At 47.8% G+C, this 22,492-nt stretch overlaps 2 protein-coding genes across 3 annotated transcripts; both read right to left on the bottom strand.

Moving 5' to 3' along the window:
- Positions 1-7,610: 7,610 nt before the first annotated feature.
- On the bottom strand, positions 7,611-14,425 carry SELENOS (selenoprotein S). Of its 2 annotated transcripts, XM_048956438.1 has the most exons (7): positions 14,236-14,425; positions 13,908-14,042; positions 11,657-11,763; positions 10,681-10,770; positions 10,506-10,584; positions 10,039-10,096; positions 7,611-8,342 (listed from the first exon to the last, which is right to left on the bottom strand). In XM_048956438.1, the coding sequence occupies exons 1-6, from the start codon at positions 14,321-14,323 to the stop codon at positions 10,083-10,085; spliced, it is 513 nt and encodes a 170-aa protein (XP_048812395.1). In that variant the 5' UTR covers positions 14,324-14,425; the 3' UTR covers positions 7,611-8,342; positions 10,039-10,082. The 2 variants fall into 2 exon arrangements, with proteins under 2 accessions (XP_048812395.1, XP_048812394.1); XM_048956437.1 differs by lacking the exon at positions 10,039-10,096 and having other exon boundaries at positions 14,236-14,421.
- Positions 14,426-14,533: 108 nt separating this feature from the next.
- SNRPA1 (small nuclear ribonucleoprotein polypeptide A') lies at positions 14,534-20,336 on the bottom strand. Its single transcript, XM_048956436.1, has 9 exons — positions 20,129-20,336; positions 19,731-19,878; positions 18,082-18,160; positions 17,153-17,199; positions 16,957-17,059; positions 16,362-16,441; positions 15,380-15,455; positions 14,931-15,024; positions 14,534-14,667 (listed from the first exon to the last, which is right to left on the bottom strand). The coding sequence occupies exons 1-9, from the start codon at positions 20,208-20,210 to the stop codon at positions 14,609-14,611; spliced, it is 768 nt and encodes a 255-aa protein (XP_048812393.1). The 5' UTR covers positions 20,211-20,336; the 3' UTR covers positions 14,534-14,608.
- Between the last annotated feature and the right edge of the window lie 2,156 nt (positions 20,337-22,492).

The following is a 22,492-nucleotide window of genomic DNA, read 5'->3' as shown; positions in this document are numbered from 1 at the left end:
GGACCGGGACTGAGACAGCAGGGCGAGAGAGAGCCCAGGGCAGAAGCCGGGACTGAGAGAACGGACGCTGAGGGCAGGGCCGGAGCCAGGGCTGAATCCCGAACTTCAGGGCGAGACCCGGCGCTGAGATCCCAGAGCCCAGCACGGGAGCCGGGACTGGGAGCCTCAGACCGGAGCCTCTCGGGGGTCAACCGCAGCCAGGACGGGCGGCAGCCCCAGCACGAGCATCCATCCCTGCAGACAGGCGGCTCCCGGCCAGAAGCCTCCACTTCTGCACCGTCCTCGGTTTAGCACAGAGGGACACCAGCTCTCCCCACACCGCTGGCACACGGCCCTCCGGCCCCAGCTTTGCTTAGTGCTGCTGCATTCAACCCTGCTCTGCTGCCAGGGGGAAACGCAGGCACGAGCAGCTCCATCGTCCCCACCTTGCTAATTAAAGCCCCCAGAAATAGGTCAGGCTATTTCCATCCCGAGGCCATAATGACCGCTCAACAGGGTGAAGTGTTTCCTTTCTCTTTGCCCACGCTAACTCTCCACGTGCAATTCATCTACAGAGAGCTTCGGCTTCAAACACTGCAGCCCCCGAGCCTTGACATTTTAAAGGAAAAAACCTCCAGCCTTCACAGAAGCAATACATCTAGTCCAGCCCACTGCCCACCCACTTATCACTGTGGTTTCTTCCACTTCCTACGCAGCTTTGCATCTCCAACTGCCAGTCTTTCCCTTTGCATCTTATAAAAGAAGTTATTTATATTGCAGTGTCATCCACGACAAGCTCAGACGAAAGTCTCAGCATATGGCAGCCTGTTATTGAGCAAGGAGCATTGTGAAAGGGAGCACCAAAGCAGCCTTTCGTGACACAAACAGGCACGTAGGATGGGTTTTTATGGTCTTTCTACATTAAGTGCCACATTTCTGGGAAACAGCAGGTAATGCTACAAACCAATTATCTGACACATGATGGTACATCTTGAAAAAGAATGCTTGTGAGTGGCTTTATTGCTACTGTGATAACACAAGCCTGATAGCGAGGTCAGCACCAACGAGCTCAGCAGCAATAAATACCATGTGTCATAATGGTTGATTGTATTAAGCAAAAATAAAATAGAAACTGGAGAAGAAATGGAAGCAAATTAAAGAAAAGCAGGTCTGCTTTTAGTTACCAACAAGAGGAACACGGTGGTATTGTGTGATGTGTTTGTGGGAAAAGGAAGAAAAGCAGAACTAAAAGGCAGAAGGCGGGGAAAGTGGGGAAAAAAATGAAGTGTAATTCCCTGCTATGTCCCAGGATTTACAATGCTTTGCTGCTATTTCCAACTGTTGTTGACCTGATCTCTTTCTCCTGGAGCTACCCTCAGCCTGTGCCACTCTAGATTTGTTATTCCCTCTTGGAAAACTTCCTTAAAAGGAGCCTCACCCAACTCTGCTTCTCCCCTCTCTCCACTTCTTCCTCCCCACAATCGTCAGGTCCTAAAGCATGGGAAAATGACAGATGTTCAAGCTAAAATAAAAAGGCCTCTGCTTCTTTCCAAGAGAGGGAGATGTGGCAAGTTTGTGAGCACGAACAGGATTACTCTCAGCGTGCTCCAGATCAGCAGGAAAAATCTCCTGATTCAAGGGAAAGATGCTGCGGCCTATGAATTGCAGGAAAAGGCAGAGCTAGTGTGGTTAAAAGGCAATAAAAAAGGAGGGTTGGGGCAGCGGAGCTGTCAGCTGGCTTCTTCCCATGAAGAAAAGGAGTTAGTCATCAGAACTGAAAACTTCATGCAACTTCAGCACACATGGAAACGATGAAGCGAGGAGCAGCGAGGAGAGGCAGCCAGCATCCTCCCCACACTGCCTTCAGAGCAGGTAGGACAGTCCTTTGGGAGCCTGCTGTGAGCCAGCAGGACCACAGTGGGACACCAGTTCACTCCACAGAGTGGAGTTTAACCCAGCCCAGCTCACATGTGAGGTGCGAGTGCTGCTCTGCCACGCTGTTTTCACTGTCCTGGGATTTCTTTTGGCACATTCCTACTTTTGGTAGAGGAAAAGCACACTTCCCAGTGCCATCCTACGCCCTATGAGAGCACATACACTCAGCCTTCCTACTGTCACAGGTCTGCAAGCAATGCAGTTGCGTGCATCACACTGCCAGCTCAAAAGGCTGAGCAGCAGCTGTATGGGTGGTGGGCAAACCCAAGCCTCACACTGCAGCAGGAGGTTGGCTGCCCTCCTACTTCCAGGCAGGTACATTAATGCCACCCACGTGCAGGCTTCAGCCTCTACCTGGAAGAACATTGCTGCCCTGTTGTCTGAGGCTTACAGAAGCCGTAACCAAGTATGTCTGGGGCGTGCTGCCAGGGCGAGACGTCCTGCGAGCATCCCACACAGGGCTTCAGCACTGCCGGGGGTCAGGAACTGCTTCGCTTTGAAGGAACTGCAGGGAGAATCATCACTGCATGAGCTGCACCGCAGCTCTCAGCACAGCCACGTCCTGCCAGGCAGCACGCAGCCAAGCAGCCCTCCACAGCACATCACCACATCTAACTGCTTTCCCCTCCTAGCACAGCTCCTGTAGTCTTCACAAATACTTGACGCTATGCATTATTGCTAGCATAAAATAAAAGGTGAGGCATTCTCCTAACGTAAAGGTGCATACAAGCACAAACATGCCGATTTTTATGCAGTGTGCTTTCTATTCTGCATGCAGATTTTGTGGGATTGCTTGAGGAAATACTGTGAAGGCTCTCCCAAGTCTGAAGAGGACGCACACCGCATGCATGCAGCACACCTCCGAGCTCCCATCCCACTGCTCCTGTGAGATCAGCACACACACCAACAGGGAGAACCCCCTCAACAGACCCATTCAGCTTGGACTCCACATCAGATGAACAAAACAGTAATCCTATTTTTAAAGGAAGAGAAAGCCATGCACTTAAAGCAGCAAACTGTTCTGTACGCGTGCAGTATAGATGCTGTCCCTTTGGAATAAAGGAGCAGAACAGGAGGAAGTTTCTTCCACGTAGAGGACATTACCCTATATAGGAAAGAGAGACTGTCTTGCACTGTGATAATCCTTTTCCCCATCAGTTTTGATTGCCAACACATCCACAGTCATGAGCCCGCTTACAGGATGTGCCTTCTACCTTATGCATCTTTTAACATATTTTAAATCATACCTAAGAAACAAACTAGTTTCCCAGTACTCCAGCAGCTTTAATTATTAATGTTCCAGTACTTAAACCGATACTGTAAAATCTACCCAGACACTGGAAAATGAGCATACTTCATACATTCAAGGTAACAGACTCACGATGGAAAAAATCTAGCTGGGCAACCAGCAGCATTTGTCTTTGTCACAGTATTTCCAGCAGCTCTGCATTTTCCTGAATGATGCAGAAACTCCTGCCCCAGTTCCAGCACCCACTTTTTCATCCCATCCCTTGACACGGACCAATCCTCACTTCTTCTCCCAGCTGAATCACTCGGAAGGCACACGTTCAAGGGACAGGAAAATGTCACCAGCTGCTGCTTGCTCTCAAGCCAGGACAACATTGCCATCCCACGGCCCAGCACCGCAGTGCAGCTCCCACGTTTGGTCGCTGCTGCCCTTGCAGCACCACAGTTCATTACGTAGCACACAGCAAGAATCTCGGTTTGTAAACCGTGGTAGAGACAGAAGAAGGAATGAAAGTATTCATTTATCACTGCAAATTTTGCTCTGTGCTGAAAATGCCTCATAGCAGGCACGCGTTTCAAAACTAAAGCCATCAAAAGTCAGATGAATCAGAGCAGAGCCTGCATATCCGCCAGCCCATCACGACAGAAATCTGCAACAAAACATGTGTTTGCACGTGGGTCAGCCCCAAAACCGAGCTGAGGAGACCCATTCCATTGCAGTCGTTGATTGCTTTATAAAAACTCATGGAAGTTTTGGAAGATGCTGGCTCTGGAGCTGGCAATACAGGCAGGCCGTGTGCCAGCACTGGAACAGCTGGGCTGGAAGCTCACACTTCAGCTACACAGCAGTGCAGCAGGGCCAGGACGCCGCCCAGCCAGCAGCCGTGTGCTCTGCCTTTGTGGTTGCAGAGCTGTTCCAAAAGCTAAGCTTCCATTCCAAAAAGGGGGAAAAAAAAAAATAATAAACCCACATTTTCAGCTAACTCAAGCTTAGATTGATTTCTTCTACAGTTGGGAATTGTACTGTTTTAGGGTTCAGTGATAGCGTGGACAGAAGCACGCTGTGCCCCACTGTTGGCTAATGGTGTGGCTTTGCAGCCTGGACAACAAAGATCCTTCACAGGGTGGATCTGATGCAGAGATATGAGCAGCTGTCAGCCAGTCCTGAATAAAATGCCACTGCCAGGGATGGGAACGGCCTCACTGAGTGCAGAAGGCAGGAATTAAAGTGTTAGCATGGTTCAAAGACAAACCAACCCAATCCAAGCACGTGAATTAGAACCAGCACAGTCCAAGGCTCAGGGCACAGAGCAGCAGCAGAACAGCCTGGTCCCATGAGATACAGAGCTTAGGGTCAAAATAGTACAAAATAGTACACATCTTTATACATCAGTGAAATATGTGTTAGCACTCATTGCAGCACATCTGCATCCAGCCTCTGCTGGAACTGCACTTCTCCACAGAAAGGAGTAAAGCGATCATTTCCACTCACATGATGTCTGGGTAACACGGCGGGATGCCTGGCAGCAGCTCTGCTCACAGATCTGCTGTTTGCCCTCACCTCAAGTCCACCTTCTGCTGCTCACTACCAAAAACATCTCCTGTCAGAAACGCCTTTTGTTGCTGCCAACAATTAAGCATGCAGTGCAATACAAGCTCCTTCCAGCTTTTCCTCAGGTCATAACATTTTTGAAAGGCCTCAGTAAATCCAAACAAATTTTAAGTGATTGCTTTTTGTTCAATTCCAGGACTCAGAATTGTTGGTGAATATTTAACAGAACTATGCACAGATTAGACCTCACCTGCAACTTGAAGTTTCTCCAGCATATAACGCATCTGAAGGGCCATGGAAGTCAGCCTATCTGTATTTCTCAAGCAACCACCATTTTCAGGATGTTTTTGTCCCACCAAAGTTAGCTGCTTGTCTTAGAACACTTCAATGCTCAAGACAAATTCCAGTTCAGCTGTTAAGTACCACGATAAGCAGCATTTTAACTCCACTGCATCAGCTCTAAGCTTGTTGTCTGGTTTCTTCCAGTTGAAGATGCTTCCAGAACATCAGCATCAGTAGATTAAGAGGCTTCTTGCAAAACTGCTATTAAAAAAAAAAAAAAAAAAAGAATTCTCCTGAAGGCTTTCTAATATATCTTTCATAATGGCAAGTTCTTGGGAGTTCATACCAAAGCAGGAAAACAGATTTACGAGTGAGTTCACTATCATAGAATGTTTTCTGCATGCTTCACTCAACAGCTACAAGGCAACAAGCAACCAGACTTGTTTGTGGTCAAGGCAGAGCTGCTATTTGAAGTCAGAGGAAAAAAACCCTTCTGCCTGTTTCCATAATTCATGAGGCAGAGGTTTTACAAACTGAGGTTCTTCCTCCCACTCTGTTCAGTAGCTTTGAAGCATCTGATGATGAAAAATGTAAGGACTTGCAAGTTGAGGCAGGGGGAAGGAAGAGAGAAAAATGGAGTTTCAAGAAATATGTAAGTCACTGTGCTCTCTGGATATGACTCCATATCTTAGAGTTGGGCAGAAACCCATAACCCCAGTCCTGGCCAGAAGCAAGAGCCAGTGAAAGATCAGCATATGCTCAGCTCAGACCTGCTTATTTATTCCTTTAGATGTTTTTACTGAACTAAATCAACCCATCTTCACCATTTTATCAACACAAAGAATTCTATCTCTCTAAGACAGCAATCTGCCCTAAATGTTTTTCTGAAGACAGCTCCCAGCCTGTTATTTGTTTCCCCAAACTCAAGGGGAAGGAGTTTGCCATAGGCACAAGTAAGACAACCCAGTTGTTTTTACTGATGAAGATCTTGTAAAATCTTTCCCTGCCTCTGTTTTCTGTTTGTTTCAATGTAGATGAAAACCTGAAGTTCTCACACTGCACTCTGTTACAGTAATGAAAATTCAAGCATCAAAACGTACAGAAGTAAGGAAAGTAAGAAAAAACTCACGCAGCTCTGTCTCAAGATAGAACACCTCAAGGATCTCCATTTCACTTCATCTTCTCTGTGCGTTACAACACCCACCTGTAGGTCTGGAGTAAAAGGTTCTTCCTTCTTCCATTTTGTTAGCTGGCAACTTTAAAACTTCGCAGCAATATGCTGCTGTTATTTACAGCCAACAGAAAACCACGGAGCAGTGAGGAAACTGTACCTACACACAGTGTATTCAAAGCTAGCCATCATACACACTGACAAGGCCTTGCAAGCATAAGCATTTAGAAGCAAGTTCTCAAGCAGCCCTAAACTATATAATAAGGTACTGATACAAACATAATGCCTACCTACAAACCCAGCAGTCAGGCACACACAGATGGGAGCTATTTCACTCTTCACCAAGGACAGCCTGGATTTTAGTCATCTTTTGTATTTGTGCCAGAAAGAGTAACAAGGGAATTGGGGGGGGGGGGGGGGGGGAAGAAAAGCATTCTTACGATGACCGATTGCAACTGTATTTTCTGTCTGTGTTGCTGGGTATGTCAGAAGGATGAAGACCCCATGTGCTTCTGCTATTGGTCCCATACAGTCTCTCATGTTACACGTTTGGTGGTCACAGGCTCTTTTCAGGGGGAAAAAGAACAACAGCTGATTGTGCTAGACAAGCTGAGAGCAAGGTAAGAACACCCATCAGAATCCAGCAGGGCCATTCAGGACAGCCATGCAGCCAGGCCATCAGTTCACATTGTGAGACACCTTCAGAACGGAAAACAGAGCAGCAGCTCTTTGCATTGCCGAGGTGAAACCCTGCCACCACATGGCCAGTGCTGAGTGCAGTCCTGCTGCCAGGAGAACAGGCACCACACAGGGCCCAGGGCAGGTCGGGCTGCTCTTTCCCCTTTCAAAGTGCTGACCGTGCCCAAGCTGACCATGCTTGTGAATACTCTCCTCCTCAAACTGTATTTGTTAGCAGCAATTCGGAAAGAAATTTGGCTCTGCTAAGAGCAAAATCTTTGTTGTCTATTTTCTTCATTCAAATTCAGCTAGGATGAAGTGCCTAACAGCTACTAACCCAGCCTACCCGTGTCACAATCACTGCAGGTGGGGAAGGCAATGGAGAGTTGCACTTGCTAAGCTCGAGGAAGTTTGATTTGGTCTCAACTGAAGGTGATTCTTCTAGAAAGCACAATTTTGAACACAGAACACCTGAAGAAAACAAAATGGTTAAAAAACAAATGAATCACTTAAAGACAAGCCAACAAAACAGCCACTGTTTGTGGAGACAACCAACTGGAAACGATTTCATTTGATCTCACATGTTTTGCTTCACACATATACAAAACACTTCAACTTTCCACTTCATCCACATTCATTGCACAGGAACATATGCCTTCCATATAAAAAGATGCTGTAGAAAACCACAAGATTGTAAATACTAGATTCATGATTTGTTTGCAATTATATTTAATATTAATTGTATCATTTTTACAAAGCAGTGGAAAATAAAAAAAAAAAAAAAAGAATAGCAAGAACCCCTCATCTGCTGCCTAGCATCAGTAATCCTTAGTGGTTTGTTCACCATTTATAAGGAAAACATCATACAAAGCTGCTTGTCACAGAGACTCTTCCACAATAAGGAGCTTCTGGTGCAAACCCAACCCACCTGTCAGTTCATCCAGGTTTCCTCAAAGGCCCTCCTTCTAAAATTGAACTTGTCTGCCAGTGATAATATTCTTCCCTCCCATGTATCTTCCAGCCAAACACAGTAAATCCCATTGCACTCGTGTAAGGTTGGCGAAGCCCCTCGTTGTTAAGCAGGTAAACTGAGGTCTAGTCATTGATTTGTTTGAGGCCAGACTTCTGGATGGTCAGCCATGGAACCCAGCTCTCACAACCACAAATGATCGTCCTGGCTGGAGGCTACTTCCTCACTAAAGAGAAAACAAAGTGACTAATTACACTGACATGATTTCTTCCTTCACCCTCTCTTAGAGGATCAGGTATTTTTCTCGTGCAGCTGCTGTTAATATTCAGAAATGGTGTGAATCTGTGTTAACACCTGTGCTCAAACAAATCCCAAAGGAGGCAGTGTGACAGCAAACTGTAGGCAGCAGACAGTGGGTAAGCTGAAGGGACCCCAGGCAGGTTAGCCTCATCCACCTGCAGAGGGGCCCCTACGGCCTGGTCTCCAGGAACAAGTTCCACCTCCTTCTCCAGACAGGGGGTTATAGCCTGGAAGGACAGATGAGAAATCCACAGTCACAGCCAACAGGAATTTGCCAACACACATGGAACGCCACAATTAAATTTCACAATGATTTGCACCTTATTGCACAGAGAGCAACTCAAGGAAAACATGAGGAAAAGGAAAGCAGAGAAATTATCCAGACTTGAGAAGGTTCATTTTATAGTGCTGATGGTAAAAGCCATTGCAAAATGTTTGTGTTCTAGTTGGACCACGGGGATTAAATTAAATTGAAATTAATTGCCACTTAATTCCTCTAAGTCTGCATTAAAGCCTTAATGGTGCTCTGCAGTTGCAGCAGAACAGTAAGGGTTTATCTGTCCTCCAAGAGCCCAAATAGCTAAGGACATCAAATAATCATAGAATGGCCTGGGCTGCAAAGGACCACAATGCTCATCCAGTTTCAACCCCCTGCTGTGTGCAGGTCACCAACAGCAGACCAGGCTGCACAGAGCCTCATCCAGCCTGGCCTTGAATGCCTGCAGGGATGGGGCATCCACAGCCTCCTTGGGCAACCTGTTCCAACTCTGTCACCATCTTCAAATCATCTTTTATTCCAGTCCTGCATGGAATATTCTAAAGGTCAAAAAACCAATACTGTAAGACGTGTCTTTAAATGAATCAGAAAAGGCAAATGTGTGCAGTGAGGCAAACAGCCACTTCAGCCGAACCTCCTACTGCCACAGCTACAGGCAACTTCATGTTATCAGTAAGTACTTGGAAAGATTCAACGTGGCAAATACCTTCACTCAGTACAAGGTAAAGGAAAGTGGAAGCCTGCTCCTAGCCTTGCTAACGAGCAGGTTTCAAAGCAACCTGTCTGAAACTTCAAGGGTCTTTGAAGCTCGTTTTTCTCATACTAGCAAAGTTCTGCTTTCTAGCTCAATTCAGCAGCTGAACAGTACAGATGGTTCTTTTGCTTCATCCGTAGCTAACTCATGAGGAGATCAGAGACCTCTAATTCTATAATCTGTTAGTTGAGCCAAGATTCTGTTCAGCTGAAACTAGGACAGGTAGCATCTGGAAGGATGCCTCAGCCCAGCTGCCCCAGTCATGTTTCCCAGCACGTGAAGGAAACGTGCTAAGAGAAAGCATGCATTTCTCATCCCTGTAGTGGTCAACGTTCTGTGCAGGAGCTACAAAAGATACTGGACAGCAGCAGACACTCGACTGCATATAATGGGATGAATCAATCCATCAGACAGTTCCTTCAAACGTTGCCAGCAGCTGTTGGTATGGATGCTCAAAGCAGAACTCAGCACTGAACTGCTACTGACATGCAATACTCTTTAATCAAGAATCAAAGGGTTCAATACATTCAATCATGTAATTTACTCACTCCTGCACCCTAAGTGCATTTCCCTTTTAGCTTGTTGTGATTGAGGTTTATCTGTATAACCCAATCCACTGTGGAGAAATCATTATTAAATTATGATAAATTAACAATTGCAAGTATAGCAAAAGTTGTTAGGCCAAGAGGAGAGAAAGGACAACAGCTGCACAGCTGATTCACAGCAGTGATCCTTATGTGGAGGATTTAAGGCTACAGACAACAAGTAATTAATCCATCAAGACAAATTTCAGTGGTTGATATTAAGTGTGGTGGTAAGACAGTAATGGTGGTTTGCAGAGCTGGCAGCCATTCTATGGGTCAGCAGGATTTGTGCATCCAGCAGTCGTTACCTCAACACTGATAAACAAGGCCACATTCTTCTTAGGGAAAGGTTTCAGTGGACGGAATCTACATAACACAAAGTAAGATTTTCTTCTTACACTTCATTATTATTGCAGGTGACCAAAGGACAGACCCAATGGAATTAGATGGCTTTCAAACAGTGAAGGAGGAGTCCCAGAAGTATTGCAAGAGCCTGCAGTTTTAGTCACAACAATCTCAGTGAGTTATGGCCAAAATGCTGTCTCTCCCTGGGGAAAAGCACGAGGGAGCTTCCTGCTGCTCTGCCCAGAATTCAAACAGACCACAGTGGGTAGAGCTAAAGAACTCACTCGTAAGGCACATTTTGTTTCCTCCTTGAATAAGAGAAAAATGATGGGTAATAATGTAACGGCTTTGTACACAGCAACAGGAGCAGAGCACTGAGCTGCACGCAGCTCTGCCTCAAGACAGAACACCTCAAGGGTTTCATACTCACCACCTCCTCGCAAGGGCTTCTTGTTTGGTTTAGATTTCGGGACTGCTGATGAGGTGGAGGCACCAGATTCTGCTTCTTGCTGTTCAGCAAAGCAAACATTGCTCAGAACTCAGTCAGTGTGAATTCAGCTGATCTAATTACGAGCATGTAACCTGATTAACAACACAGTTGTTACCTGACTCAGTTTCAGGTTTCCTTTATAACTTTTTCCTTCTTGCATACTTTCCCACATTTCTATCTTCTGCCTTCGCTTCTGTTCTTCAAGCTAAGAAACAAAATGAGGACACATCAGACTAAGATTTTAGCATGAACTGCCATTGCTACAGGAACAGCTACAGCAGGGTACATGAAAGCCACTGGATCCATCTTTACCTGATGCAGTACCTCAGCTTACAGGAGCATTGACTTTTTAAATGCTCAAGCTTTCCCAAGGACAGAACAGCAACCCCTCTTTCCCCAGCACACACACATTTGGACTGCAGCTTATTCTGACACCTTGATGCTTGAAAGTACAATAAAACTGAGTGGCCAGCTTATATCATTCGTCTATGGAAAGGATGAAGCATTGCATCTGATGGTCACTGGATGCACAGTGAAGGGCTCTACATAGCAAAAGGTGCTTTTCAAATTAGCAAGATAACCAGCTATGCTTCTGGAAGTGTCAGTTATAAGCTGACATCTGGATGTAGCTGATTTCAGAAGCAAAGATGAAAGAACCAGGATTAATGAGCAATATTACTGTTTTGCTGATCACATCCACTCTTCTACATTGATTTACAACTCCAAGATGGCAAGGCCCAAAGTGCTCCAGCCAAATACATTCTTGCAGAGAAGCATTGATCACGTCAAGAATGAGCAAAACACTAACCGTATCAATCACTCTAATTAATTAACTAAGAGCAGGAGGACCTCAGGCCAACACATCATACAAGTACACTGAACGGCCATCATGATACCTAATGCCTGTTATCACAAAGTGCATCAACCATATGAAAAGCAGATCGGATGAAGGAGGGAGAAGAATCCCACCTCCCCCATCCCAGCAGAGGGATCCTATTCTGGTATCCAGCATGGTATGCAGCTTTCTGCAGCAGCAGCAAAGCACCTGATGACAAGTTAGGGAGTTAAAGAAAGAGCAGCTCTCCAGTTACCTGTCTTTGTTTTTCTTTGTATCTTTCTGCTTGTGCATTCAGCTCCTCTTGCATCCTCAGACGAGATGCCAACAAAGCTTCTTGTCTTCTTACCACCATGTCAGGCTCTAGGGAACAGTCAGAGAGTTTGCAACGCAGTTTAAAATGGACTCTAAACGGTATCCTGAAAGAACCACAATAAGGAAAGGCACACATCTCTCACTGCAGCAGCTCCACAGAAAATCACAGCTCAAGCTCAGTTTGCAGCTGATTTTTTACAGTAACTCATATGCTGATTTAAATTTCATATTTGAATATTTTTAGAGCAATTGCTTTAACGAGCTTTTAACGAACATGGACACTGATGGAACAAACCCATACAAAATTAACATCCAAGCATCTAGGATATTTGCTTCTATTTCTGAAGCATTTGCTCAATACAACTTCAGAAATATCATCCATGCTTCACAGGAATCCCATTTTTATCCACAGAACTTGTTTGATGCAGAAGCAGAAGGCAATCAGCCCACATCCACTCCTCCTCCCCCTTGGAATTGCTGCTGCTGCTTGGGTTACAGCAGCAAAGCAGAGGCAGATTTAACATGCTCTATCAGCAGGGAAATTACTCACAGATGTCAAACGTATCTCAACAGAAAACTGGCAGCCTTGGGAAATCTACATTAAGAAACTGCCTCCCTTCACCATTGGCCTTTAGAAGATTGGCCTTCTCACCCAGAGGTGGTGAAGCACTGAACAGGCTGCCCAAGGAGGCTGTGGATGCCCCATCCCTGCAGGCATTCAAGGCCAGGTTGGATGTGGCTCTGGGCAGCCTGGGCTGCTGGTTGGTGACCTGCACACAGCAGGGGGTTGGAACTACATGAGCATTGTGATCCTTTGCAACCCAGGCCATTCTGTGATTCTATAAAGAAGTTAAAAGAAAAATGCTACCCAAACCAAGGGTAAATATCACCTTTTTCTTTTTTTCCCAGTTACTGAAGTATCTCCAACATTTGTTTGACTCCTTAAGTGTTTGTTACCACCCAACAAACGTGAAAAAGAAATTTAAGTGGTTTCAGGAATTTTGTTTTATAGGCAGATCTGGCAATTGAACCAAGATTCAATTATGACACAAAAGACCATCAGCAGAATAAAGGCATGTAAATAACATTTTCTGAGGCCAGCGTGCCAGAGGGATTAGTGCCAATCACTCATTCTTTCAGCAGATCCATAAGGAAAGACCACGATTTACAGCAACAAGTCTTCAAGAGAGGCAAGACCATAACCCTGTGAGATTTTCAACCTTTACCACAGTTAAAGGGCAACACAAGCAAGAGGCAGATACACCCCAAAGGTACACAATCCTAATGGAGTAGGAATTGTGAAGGAATAATTCATACAGAGACAATGAATATTAACCAAAAGTTTGGCTTTTTTCAAGCTTTTAGCTATTGCTTTTCTTTGAGAATTCTCTTTTTATACTTGACTGCAGCTCCTTTAAAGCATGTGGCTCTCTAAAATCCTGCACTGTCAGAGCAGTTATTCCCTTGCACTGCCCTGCTCCTTCTCTCCCAATCTCATTACTTTGTGCCCCAATCCCATCACATTACAGACTTTTAGAGGCATTTCTCCTGGTTTAACCTTTCCTTATTGTTGCTTTCAAAAAAGATCTGTACAGTTTTGCAGACCTTACAATCATAGGCTCATTAAGGTTGGAAAAGACCCCTGAGTTCACCAAGCCCAAGAGCACCCCAAACCCATCCCACTACGCCCACTGACCTCGTCCCTCAGCCCCACATCTCCACAGCTCCTGATCATCTCTGCACAGTGACTTCACCACCTCCCTGGGCAGCCCGTGCCAACGCACCACTGCTCTTTTTTTCCTGACATCCAACCTTTGGTCCAATGTCAGACCTTCACCTCCCATCCCATTGCTGTTACCTGGGACCAGAGGCTGAACCCCCCCCCCCCCCAACACCACACCCTCCTCTCAGGGATCAGCAGAAAGCAATAAGGATTCCTGAGCCTCCTTTACTCCAGACAGCCCCGTTCCCTGACCTGCTCTCCATAAGACTGCGCTCCTTCACAGCTTCGTTGCCTTTCTGTGGACACAGCCCAGCGTTAAGATCCCCCTCTGCAGAATACCTTCTCGCTGCCATGAAGCAACATTCTGCACGTGTGGAACCAAACAGCTGTCAGACAGCTGAGCAGCCCCCCGCAGGCACCCGGAAGCCGACAGCCAGGATGAGCACACAGCCCTCAGCGCAGTACAAACCTATGTCTGCTCCAGCTGCTCCTCGCTGGCTGCTGGGCCTCATCCCCCACCGCGAGGAAATCTTCTGCACGATGAGATAGATGGCGACGCAGGCCAGGAGGAGGTACCAGCCATAGCTCGACAGCAGGGCGCCCACTGGGAGGAGAACGAGGCGTCGCTCGCGGCCCCTCAGCACGGACCACCGCCGCCCGAGGCAGGCCGGACAACGCGGCTCCAACCGCGGCTCCTCACACCGCCGCCCCCGAGGCCCAGCTCCCCCCGCCTCACGCCCGGTTCTCCTCACCCGCTCCCCTCACCCCACCGCTCCCCGTCTCCACCCCGGCCCCACCCGTGTGCTGCAGCAGCTCGAGCCCTTCCCGTTCCACAGCCGGTTTCCCCGGGCCCAGCCCGGCTCCGCCGCGGTCTCCGAGCTCCATGGCCCCGCTGCCGCCTCACGTCCGGGAGCCGCCCCTCCGCCAATCACCGCCCTCCCCGTCCTCTGCCGCCTCGCGGACAAAGAGCCAATCGGCAAACGAAAGGGATGACGTCACAGCCGCATACACCAATAAGAAGAAGGGAAAGGCGAAGGGACCAATCGCGGAGCTAGCCCCTCCCCCCGGATGCAGGAAGTAAGCGGGGCACAGGCAGAGCGGGCACGGCGCTTTATTGAGCGCGGCGCGGCGCGGCACAACGCCACGTGGGCAGCTCGGCGTCGGCGGGAGCTACGAGCCGGTGGGGACGGGATCTTCCTCCATCTCCTCCTCGGCGTCCTCGGCCGAGCCTGTAAGAGAGCAGAACACGGCGCGATGAGCGCACGCTGTGAGTCTGGTGCTGCACGCCAGATGCGGGTCTGGCCGTGAACACTCTGCCGGCCGGGCAGCTCGCGCGCTGAGTGCACGGACAGAGGGAGGTGGTCCTGTGCCATCCCAACTAGCAAATCACAGCCGTCTCACATCTGTGAGGTTTTTCAACGCCCTCCCAGTGTAACCTCCTTGCTGAGATCACAGAAAGGAATCGAAAGAGGGGGGTTGTTTGCACCGTCACCTGGTTTCCGTTCTCTGCCGGGGATCTGGCCGGCCTGCAGCAAGCCTTTCAGCCTCTCCACTTCAGCCAATGTTGAGGCATTTGCTATGGCAGTCTGAAAAACAGACAGAGGAGCACAGTGAATCTTCACGTGCAGCACACCAGCCCATAGAGAATAAACACAGCAAGTTGGTTTTGTTTTGCAGGTAAGTTAAGCCAAGCACAGTCTTGTTCCCCCCAGTTACACAAGCTGAGCTGTCCTGGGCAAGCTCCAGGCTCAAAACAAAGTTTTAGTTAAGTTTTCCATATGACATGGTAGAAGCTACAGAAAAAGCACCTAGAACAAACAGAACCTTCTGTTCTACTCATCTGAACAGTCAGCCATTGCCAGGAAGAAGAAAACATTTCTTCAGCTGGGATTCCCAATTGTTTTCCTCTGCTTTTGTCTGAGTGCTGTTGGGCACACTCACCTTAATTGCCTCAACATCACCCGGTGAGGGCCCGGCTTTCTTTTTGTCTGTTGGCAGACCAGCGCCTGGGTTGAAGCTTCAGAGGAAAAAGCAAAGAGGTGCCATTACTCCCTGGGAGGAGTGCGTGCTTCTCTTACTTCCAAAGCAGGTTTGGAAGCATTTCATTCAATCAAGTGTAGTATCTTATCTTTGTTAACAAACTGATACAGTGATGAATTGCCTCCTTCAGAAACACCAACCACTTGTCCTCGCTGTCCCGTCCCCCCTCCCATCTTTTCATCTGCTCATAACAAGAGGCAGACTGTCACTTTATAAGCAAGCAGCTGACAAAAGCCAATGGATTTGGATGTTGTTGAACACACGGGAGGTCTGTAACCATTACAAAAAGCAGAGTGGATAAAGACAGAGTAAATGCAGTTGGATTTCCTCTTCTGACATGTCTAATGGGATACTGTGACAGCCCATACATAAGCCTATGTTAGGAGAACACATCTGTCTCTGAAAATGGAAGTCACAGAGCGCACAGCTGGAAAGAACTTCCCAAAATAGTGACTCAGTTCAGAGACCTGCAGCCTCTCCTGCAGCTGCACGTGGACATTTGGTGTGTTTATTGGGTATTTAGTTCAGTGATTTACTTGCTCTAATGCTATCACAGACCTCAATCATTTCCACTCACAAACCATCGTGAGAGCCCATCTGTTAACAGTTTCGAATGCTCACAGTCACTGGCAAACCAGATTTTTCAGTTCCCAATCAAAACTGAGCAAACAACAGCCACCTCTCTGCAGTAAAGTAACAAAGAGCAAAAAACCAAGAAGTTTCCTGCATTCTGATATACAGCAACCCACCCTGACCAAACTGATTTCTGAGATGTGTTCACCACCATCCAAAAACTTAGGGATGTCTCAGGGCAGTCGTAATGCTGCACACAAAGTGGTGTTTCTGAAGGAGAATGCCAGTGGAAGTGTTTGTTTTATCTTACGTTTTGGATCTCCTGGCAATATCCTTTGCAAGCTGTGCACCCCGTTTGCCCTTGAACATTTTCTCTGCCTCCTGTCGCTCCTACAGCGATACCACACACACAAAGTTAATTTGAGAACGTAGCATTGTGCAAAGCTGCTGTCTTTGCAAAGAAAGATGCTCTGGCTCATCTTCAGTGAACAACGGCACGAGGAGAGCAGGCATAAAAACAAGCACCAACACACTGCAACACTGCACTCGAGGTGCATCACATCAGTGCTCCTACAACAACCCAACGCTTCTACAGGGAAAGCAGAGGGCTCTGCTGTCATCTCTCATTCCTTTCTCTAGGTTTGTCTTACCACCACTGTTAGCAGCCAGAAAAGTCAGACTAAACAAACAACAGCAGCAAAACACATTAAAACTAATGAAGCAGACTGTATCCTTAACAGTGTGAAACCATCAAAGAGAAGCATGGCTTTCAGAGCCTCGCAGGACACAGAGTTTCACTACAGTTTACAACTGGGGCAAAATGCTCCTTGTTTTCACTACAATCCCAACAGTTAACAGGAGAAAAGGTCTCCATCTGGTGTTCAATCAGAAGGTGACAGACTTACTTTGAGTTTCACTTTCTGAAAATCCAGCACTCTGACTTGGGGAACTTTGTAGATAACATATAATCTGTAATGCTTCTTATTTGTTACTGGATTCCTTAAAATGCTACAAGGCAAATAAAGGTCATAAAGAGTTACTTAGTTTGCAATGTATTACAGTAAATTACAAACAATGGCTTTTCTTTTCAAGATGACATACCTCAGGTAAGTCAACGATTTAATACTTGACAGTGGATCCAGTTCACCCTATGTAACGGGAAGAACAGAGTAAGAATCTCAGATCCATTTCACAGCCATCAAATATTTCAGAACGAAGCTCCTGAGCTCCTGGCTCTGAAAGAGGACCTAAAATCCCCCACTCCTTTCAAGCTCACTTGTTTGGAAACGGCAGCATTTGCACCATTGTGGCAAATGACTGCAGTGAGTCAACAGTGTTCCATTCAATGGCACTGTATGCAATTTAAAACTGAAGAGGTTTGGTTTCCTCTATGGAAAACACACATCCCAGAAAAAGGAAAAAAAACCAAGACAGTAACAAAGCAGGTTTCAGTCCTAACACATAACTAAGAATTGTAAGCTTCAAGCAGACCTGCTGGCTATTAAATCTGCATAAATGGATTCAAATCTGTCTAATTTCTACACGTAAGACAGCAACAAAACCAATGAAGTTGCACTAAGGCACCTTGCTTATGAATTCATTAATTCAAAGGAAGAACATGAGAAATTGTGCTCTTAGGTTTTCTACTTTTGAGTAAGAGACAACAAAAGTTCAAAGTGAATTTTCATATCTTAAAAAAAAAACAACAACAAAACCAGGGGCTGTTTATTCAGTCCAAAATTAGACCTAAAATATTTCATTTCAAGGTATTGAGGTCACTTCCCTGAGTGCCCCTTAGTGGACTCTCGTTTGCATTTTAGAGACCAAGCATAATTACTACAGTTAGTTTAGCAGGAAGCCCACCAAGACTTTGATTGCTGCTCCACTGCATGCTGCAAATGATGTTCATTAGGATACATGCACCACCACGACTACCAAATTCACATCATTCTGAAGAAAAAACTAATCAGAAAGGTGACAAAAACGCACAGTTTAGAGCCATTAAGATGTTTTCTGCATCAATAACTTACCAGTTCAGATATGTTGTTGTTGGTAAGAATGAGCTCTGTGAGACTGGGCAGAGCTTGTTCAAGTCCTTCCCCAATCCGACTACAGAAGAACAAAAACACAAAGATTTCACCTTTGGCTGGAAATTAACAATGATGAACGTATAAAGAGAAATACAAAAATCACAGAATCATTAAGGCTGGAAAGACCTCTGAGATCATTCGTATTAGGTTAGATGTTAGGAGGAAGTTTGTCACCCAGGGGGTGGTGAAGCACTGGCACAGGTTGCCCAAGGAGGTTGTGGATTCTCCATCCCTGGAGGCATTCAAGGCCAGGCTGGATGTGGCTCTGGGCAGCCTGGGCTGGTGGCTGGCGACCCTGCATGTAGCAGGGGGTTGGAATTACATGATCATTGTGGTCCTTTGCAACCCAGGCCATTCTATGATTCTATGACGTGATTCGTTCAGCCCAATCCCAGCCCACCCCCACCATTCCCACTAAACCACATCCCTCTGTGCCACATCTCCATGGCTCTGGAAAACCTCCAGGGTCAGTGACTCCAGCACCAACCTGGGCAGCTGTGCCAATACAGAGCACCTCACTTAAACACAACCAAGTATGGCACCAGCAGAAGTTTGGGTTAGCATAGCTTTCTAACAAAGCTAGCATAAAACACTAGCAGCCACTGTAAGGGCATGAGGTGCAGCACAGCAGCCCAGTTCATTCAGTTGCAGGTATCCTTGTCTGTGTGTCTCTGAATGTGAGCCGACAGTGTGCCCAGGTGGCCAAGAGGGCCAGTGCCACCCTGGCCTGCATTAGAAATAGTGTGGGCAGCAGGAGCAGGGAGGTGATCATCCCCAGGTACTCAGCACTGGTGAGGCCGCACCTTGAGTACTGCACTCAGTTTTGGGCCCCTTACTACAAAAAAGGCATTGAGGCCCTGGAACGTGTCCAGAGAAGGGCAACAAAACTGGTGAGGGGTCTGGAGCACAGGTCTTATGAGGAGCTGCTGAGGGAGCTGGGATTGTTCAGTCTGCAGAAGAGGAGGCTCAGGGGAGACCTCACTGCACTCTACAACTTCCTGAAGGGAGGCTGTGGTGAGGAGGGGTTTGGCCTCTTCTCGCAGGCAACAAACAGGACCTGAGGAAATGGCTGCAAGTTGAACCGGAGGAGGTTTGGGTTGGACATAAGGAAGAACTTTTTCTCTCCAAGAGTGGTCAGGCACTGCAATGGCTGCCCAGGGAGGTGGTGGAGTTGCCATCCCTGGCAGTGTTCAAAAGGCGTCTGGATGAGGAGCTGCAAGATCTGGCTTAGTGCCTGTGGTAGCAGTGGTAGTGGGAGGGCGGTTGGACTGGATGATTTTGTAGATCGTTCCAACCTCATGATTCTATGATTCTACTATGGGAGTAGTGAACGAACTTCAAAGACTCAAAACAAATTCCAGACCCTGCATCTCATTGTCTTTCTGAAAAGGGAACACAGACCTGGGGCAGAACTCTGCAATGAACAAAGCTGGCTAATTGAGGGCTGAAGCAAATACTGAGCGTTATTTCTTCCCCATAAAGCAAACGTTTCTACTGCTATCCAGTACTAAAAGACGCAGGCACACTTCTCTTCCCAAAAGCATTCTCGCCTATCCCAGGTCCCGTCAGATCACAACACAAGCACATACCAAATTCTGTTGTTATTCATCAGAAGAGTTTTCAGCCTTCTCAACAGAGGGAACCCATCCAGTTTCCGGATCTCATTATCCGAGAAATCAATCGCATCAAACTGATCCAACGTGGCCCCTAAGTTCTCAATGACGGGGATTTTATATCCTGCGGGGGGAGAGAAAAGCAAGGAGGGAATCAGCACCCACAGGTCAAGGAAAGAAAGGAGGCGCAGTGCCGCCTCGGGGGCAGATCTGAGCGGGAAGAGCGGGAAGAGCCGCAACAGCCGCACAGCCGCTCCGCAGCCCGGCCCGTTCCCCTGCAGGCCCCGCGCCGCCCTTCCCGCGCACGCCGCTCCCACACGGGCCCGCGCCCCCCCCCAACCCAGGCACGGCTCCGCCCGGCAGATCCGTCGCACCCCGCAGGTCGAGCTCGCGGTCTCGGACGGCGTTGGTGTATTGAGCCGCCTGCTCGATCAGCTCCGCCGTCAGCTTCACCATCCCGCCAGGCCGTGCCGAACCGCCAACACGCCGGACCGCCTTGCCAGCCGAGCGCCGAGCAGCCGAGCGCAGCCGAACACAACCGAGCGCAGCCGAACACAACCGAGCGCAGCCGAACACAACCGAGCGCAGCCGAACACAACCGAGCGCCGAGCAGCCGAGAGCAAGCGAGCGGGGCCGATCTCTGCCGAGTCCCGCCAGGCCGCGCAGCCGAGCGCCGAGAGGGAATGGGCCGTGCTCTGCTCCCTTCAGCTCCTCCTCCGCAAAATGGCGGTCGGGGAGGCGTTGCGTGGAGGTGGATTTACTGAACGTCCCGGACTGGAAGGGAAGGGCACAGATCACGGAATCACAGGATCACAGCGTGGTTGGGTGGGAAGGAACTTCGCAGGGTGCTGCAGGGAGGAGCATCCACCGCCTCCCGGGGCAACATGTGCCAATGCATCACCAGCCTTACTATAAATAAAAGCCACGTTTTCCTTGTGCTCATCTAACTCTGCTGTGATCACAGCTGAAGCACTTCGGCAGCTTGTCAGCAGAGGGAACTGATGTCCTATGAACACCTCTGCCTGTGGCCAACACAGCTGGAAGCATTTCGGGCCACCTCTGTCCCCTCTCTGTCCCAGGCTGCCCTCTCACTACCATACGGATTTGCTAAGCTGAGCACATCTGGCCGTAGCTGCTGGGGAGCTGGGATGGCTCCGCCTGCAGCTTTCACTTCAGCAGGAACCAAATCACCAGGCCTACAGCTGGCACACTGGCGCTCCTTAATTTGGGCTGTGTGAACACATGAGCACAGCTGACATGAACTGAAGGGGACATGGGAAAGGAAGCCCCGGGTCCCCACGTCCTGCTGAAAGTCACCGAGCCACCACGTGTGTGACTCCAGAAGGCTCCTCCAGCACTGCAGGCTCCCTCCATGAGATGAGAAGGAATGATTTCTGCACTGCCTGCTATCTATTGGGGAGGGTTCTTCGTGAGCTGTGATGTTTCAGCAAGCCCAGAGGACATGGCAATAGTTGAAACACTGCAGCCGTGTTTGGCAGTACATAGTGGTGGCTCATACTTACTCTGGGAGCACCTAAAGCATCGCCATGCTTGATCCACAGGATCTGTTCTGGCTGGGGTCAGCTCCTATGCTCTGCATCAAAAACACCCTCACCACTACCTGACACCACAGGTGACATGGGAGAGCGCATAGTCAGGTTGTCACATCTGCATCCTCCTTAAAAGAAGTTAGGAGAGAGGAGAGAGAAACAAATATCATAAGGAGAAGTGAAGAATTAGCAGCGCAGTTTGACTCAGGAATCCAGGGATGCTGAAGACAAACATTGCCTTCAGTCGTGTCAGGCATTGAAAGGGGATGCTTCAGCCTCCTGGAAAGCAAATAAAATGCGGACCTTTCTCTTTTCACAATACAGCTGTATGCCTCAGCTCTAAGGCTGTAATGGAGTTGTAACTGCGAGCAGACGTTCTTGGTTTCAGATGCTGTACACGAGCTCTTGAAAGCTCCTCCTTTGTACTGGAATGTCAAAGCAATGATTTGTAAGATGCGTGCTCCCCACTTGTCAGCTACCAGGCAGCAGATGGCTGTGGATGCAGCCTCACAGCCCAACAGCAAGCAGGGCTGCAGGCTGCCCTAAGAAGATTTTCCAGAAAACAGCTATTGTAGTTCAGTCATTGGCACCAAGAGACAACAGAGAAACGGGCTTTAATAAATTGCCCAAGTATTCGTTTATCTGGAAGAGACAGACACTTTGATCCTCTGCACATACCAGTGGCAGAGAGACTTTAATAGCTCTGAGCGAGCATTGCAATAGCCTAGATAAATAATCTGAATGTTATTACTTTCCAGGAATGAATTCTGAGGGAGTCGCAGCCCTGGGAAACACTGGGAGCTGATGTTGTTGCATGAACTCAACTTGTAGAATTTGTTTCTCTTTCCCTGCAGGCTGAAGGGCAGCAGAAAGCTGAGACTGCTGGGGATTGGTTATCTTCAATTGCATTGCCTCACCCAGGCTGTATTTTCACATTTTAAGTTGTGCCAAGGACGTAGGGGTAAACATTGTTCTCTTTCCTGTTTTCTTTTTCAGCATTTCAGTGCATCTAAATATACCATGGAGCAGTACTGCAGGCAGAGCTGAGCCAGGGAACTGGAAGTCAGAGCTGACACGATGCTTCTGGTTGGGACTGGGACACAGCAACAGAAATGGAAGTTTGTTATTTTATGACCAAAGTGGCAGAAGCCAGAAGCATTTCACCCCACTCCTGACCTCTGGTTTGGC

Source organism: Lagopus muta, chromosome 10 (genome assembly GCF_023343835.1).
Source record: "Lagopus muta isolate bLagMut1 chromosome 10, bLagMut1 primary, whole genome shotgun sequence".
NCBI lineage: Eukaryota > Metazoa > Chordata > Aves > Galliformes > Phasianidae > Lagopus > Lagopus muta.
Note: the sequence above shows the minus strand (reverse complement) of the source record. Positions and strands in the feature narration are given on the sequence as shown.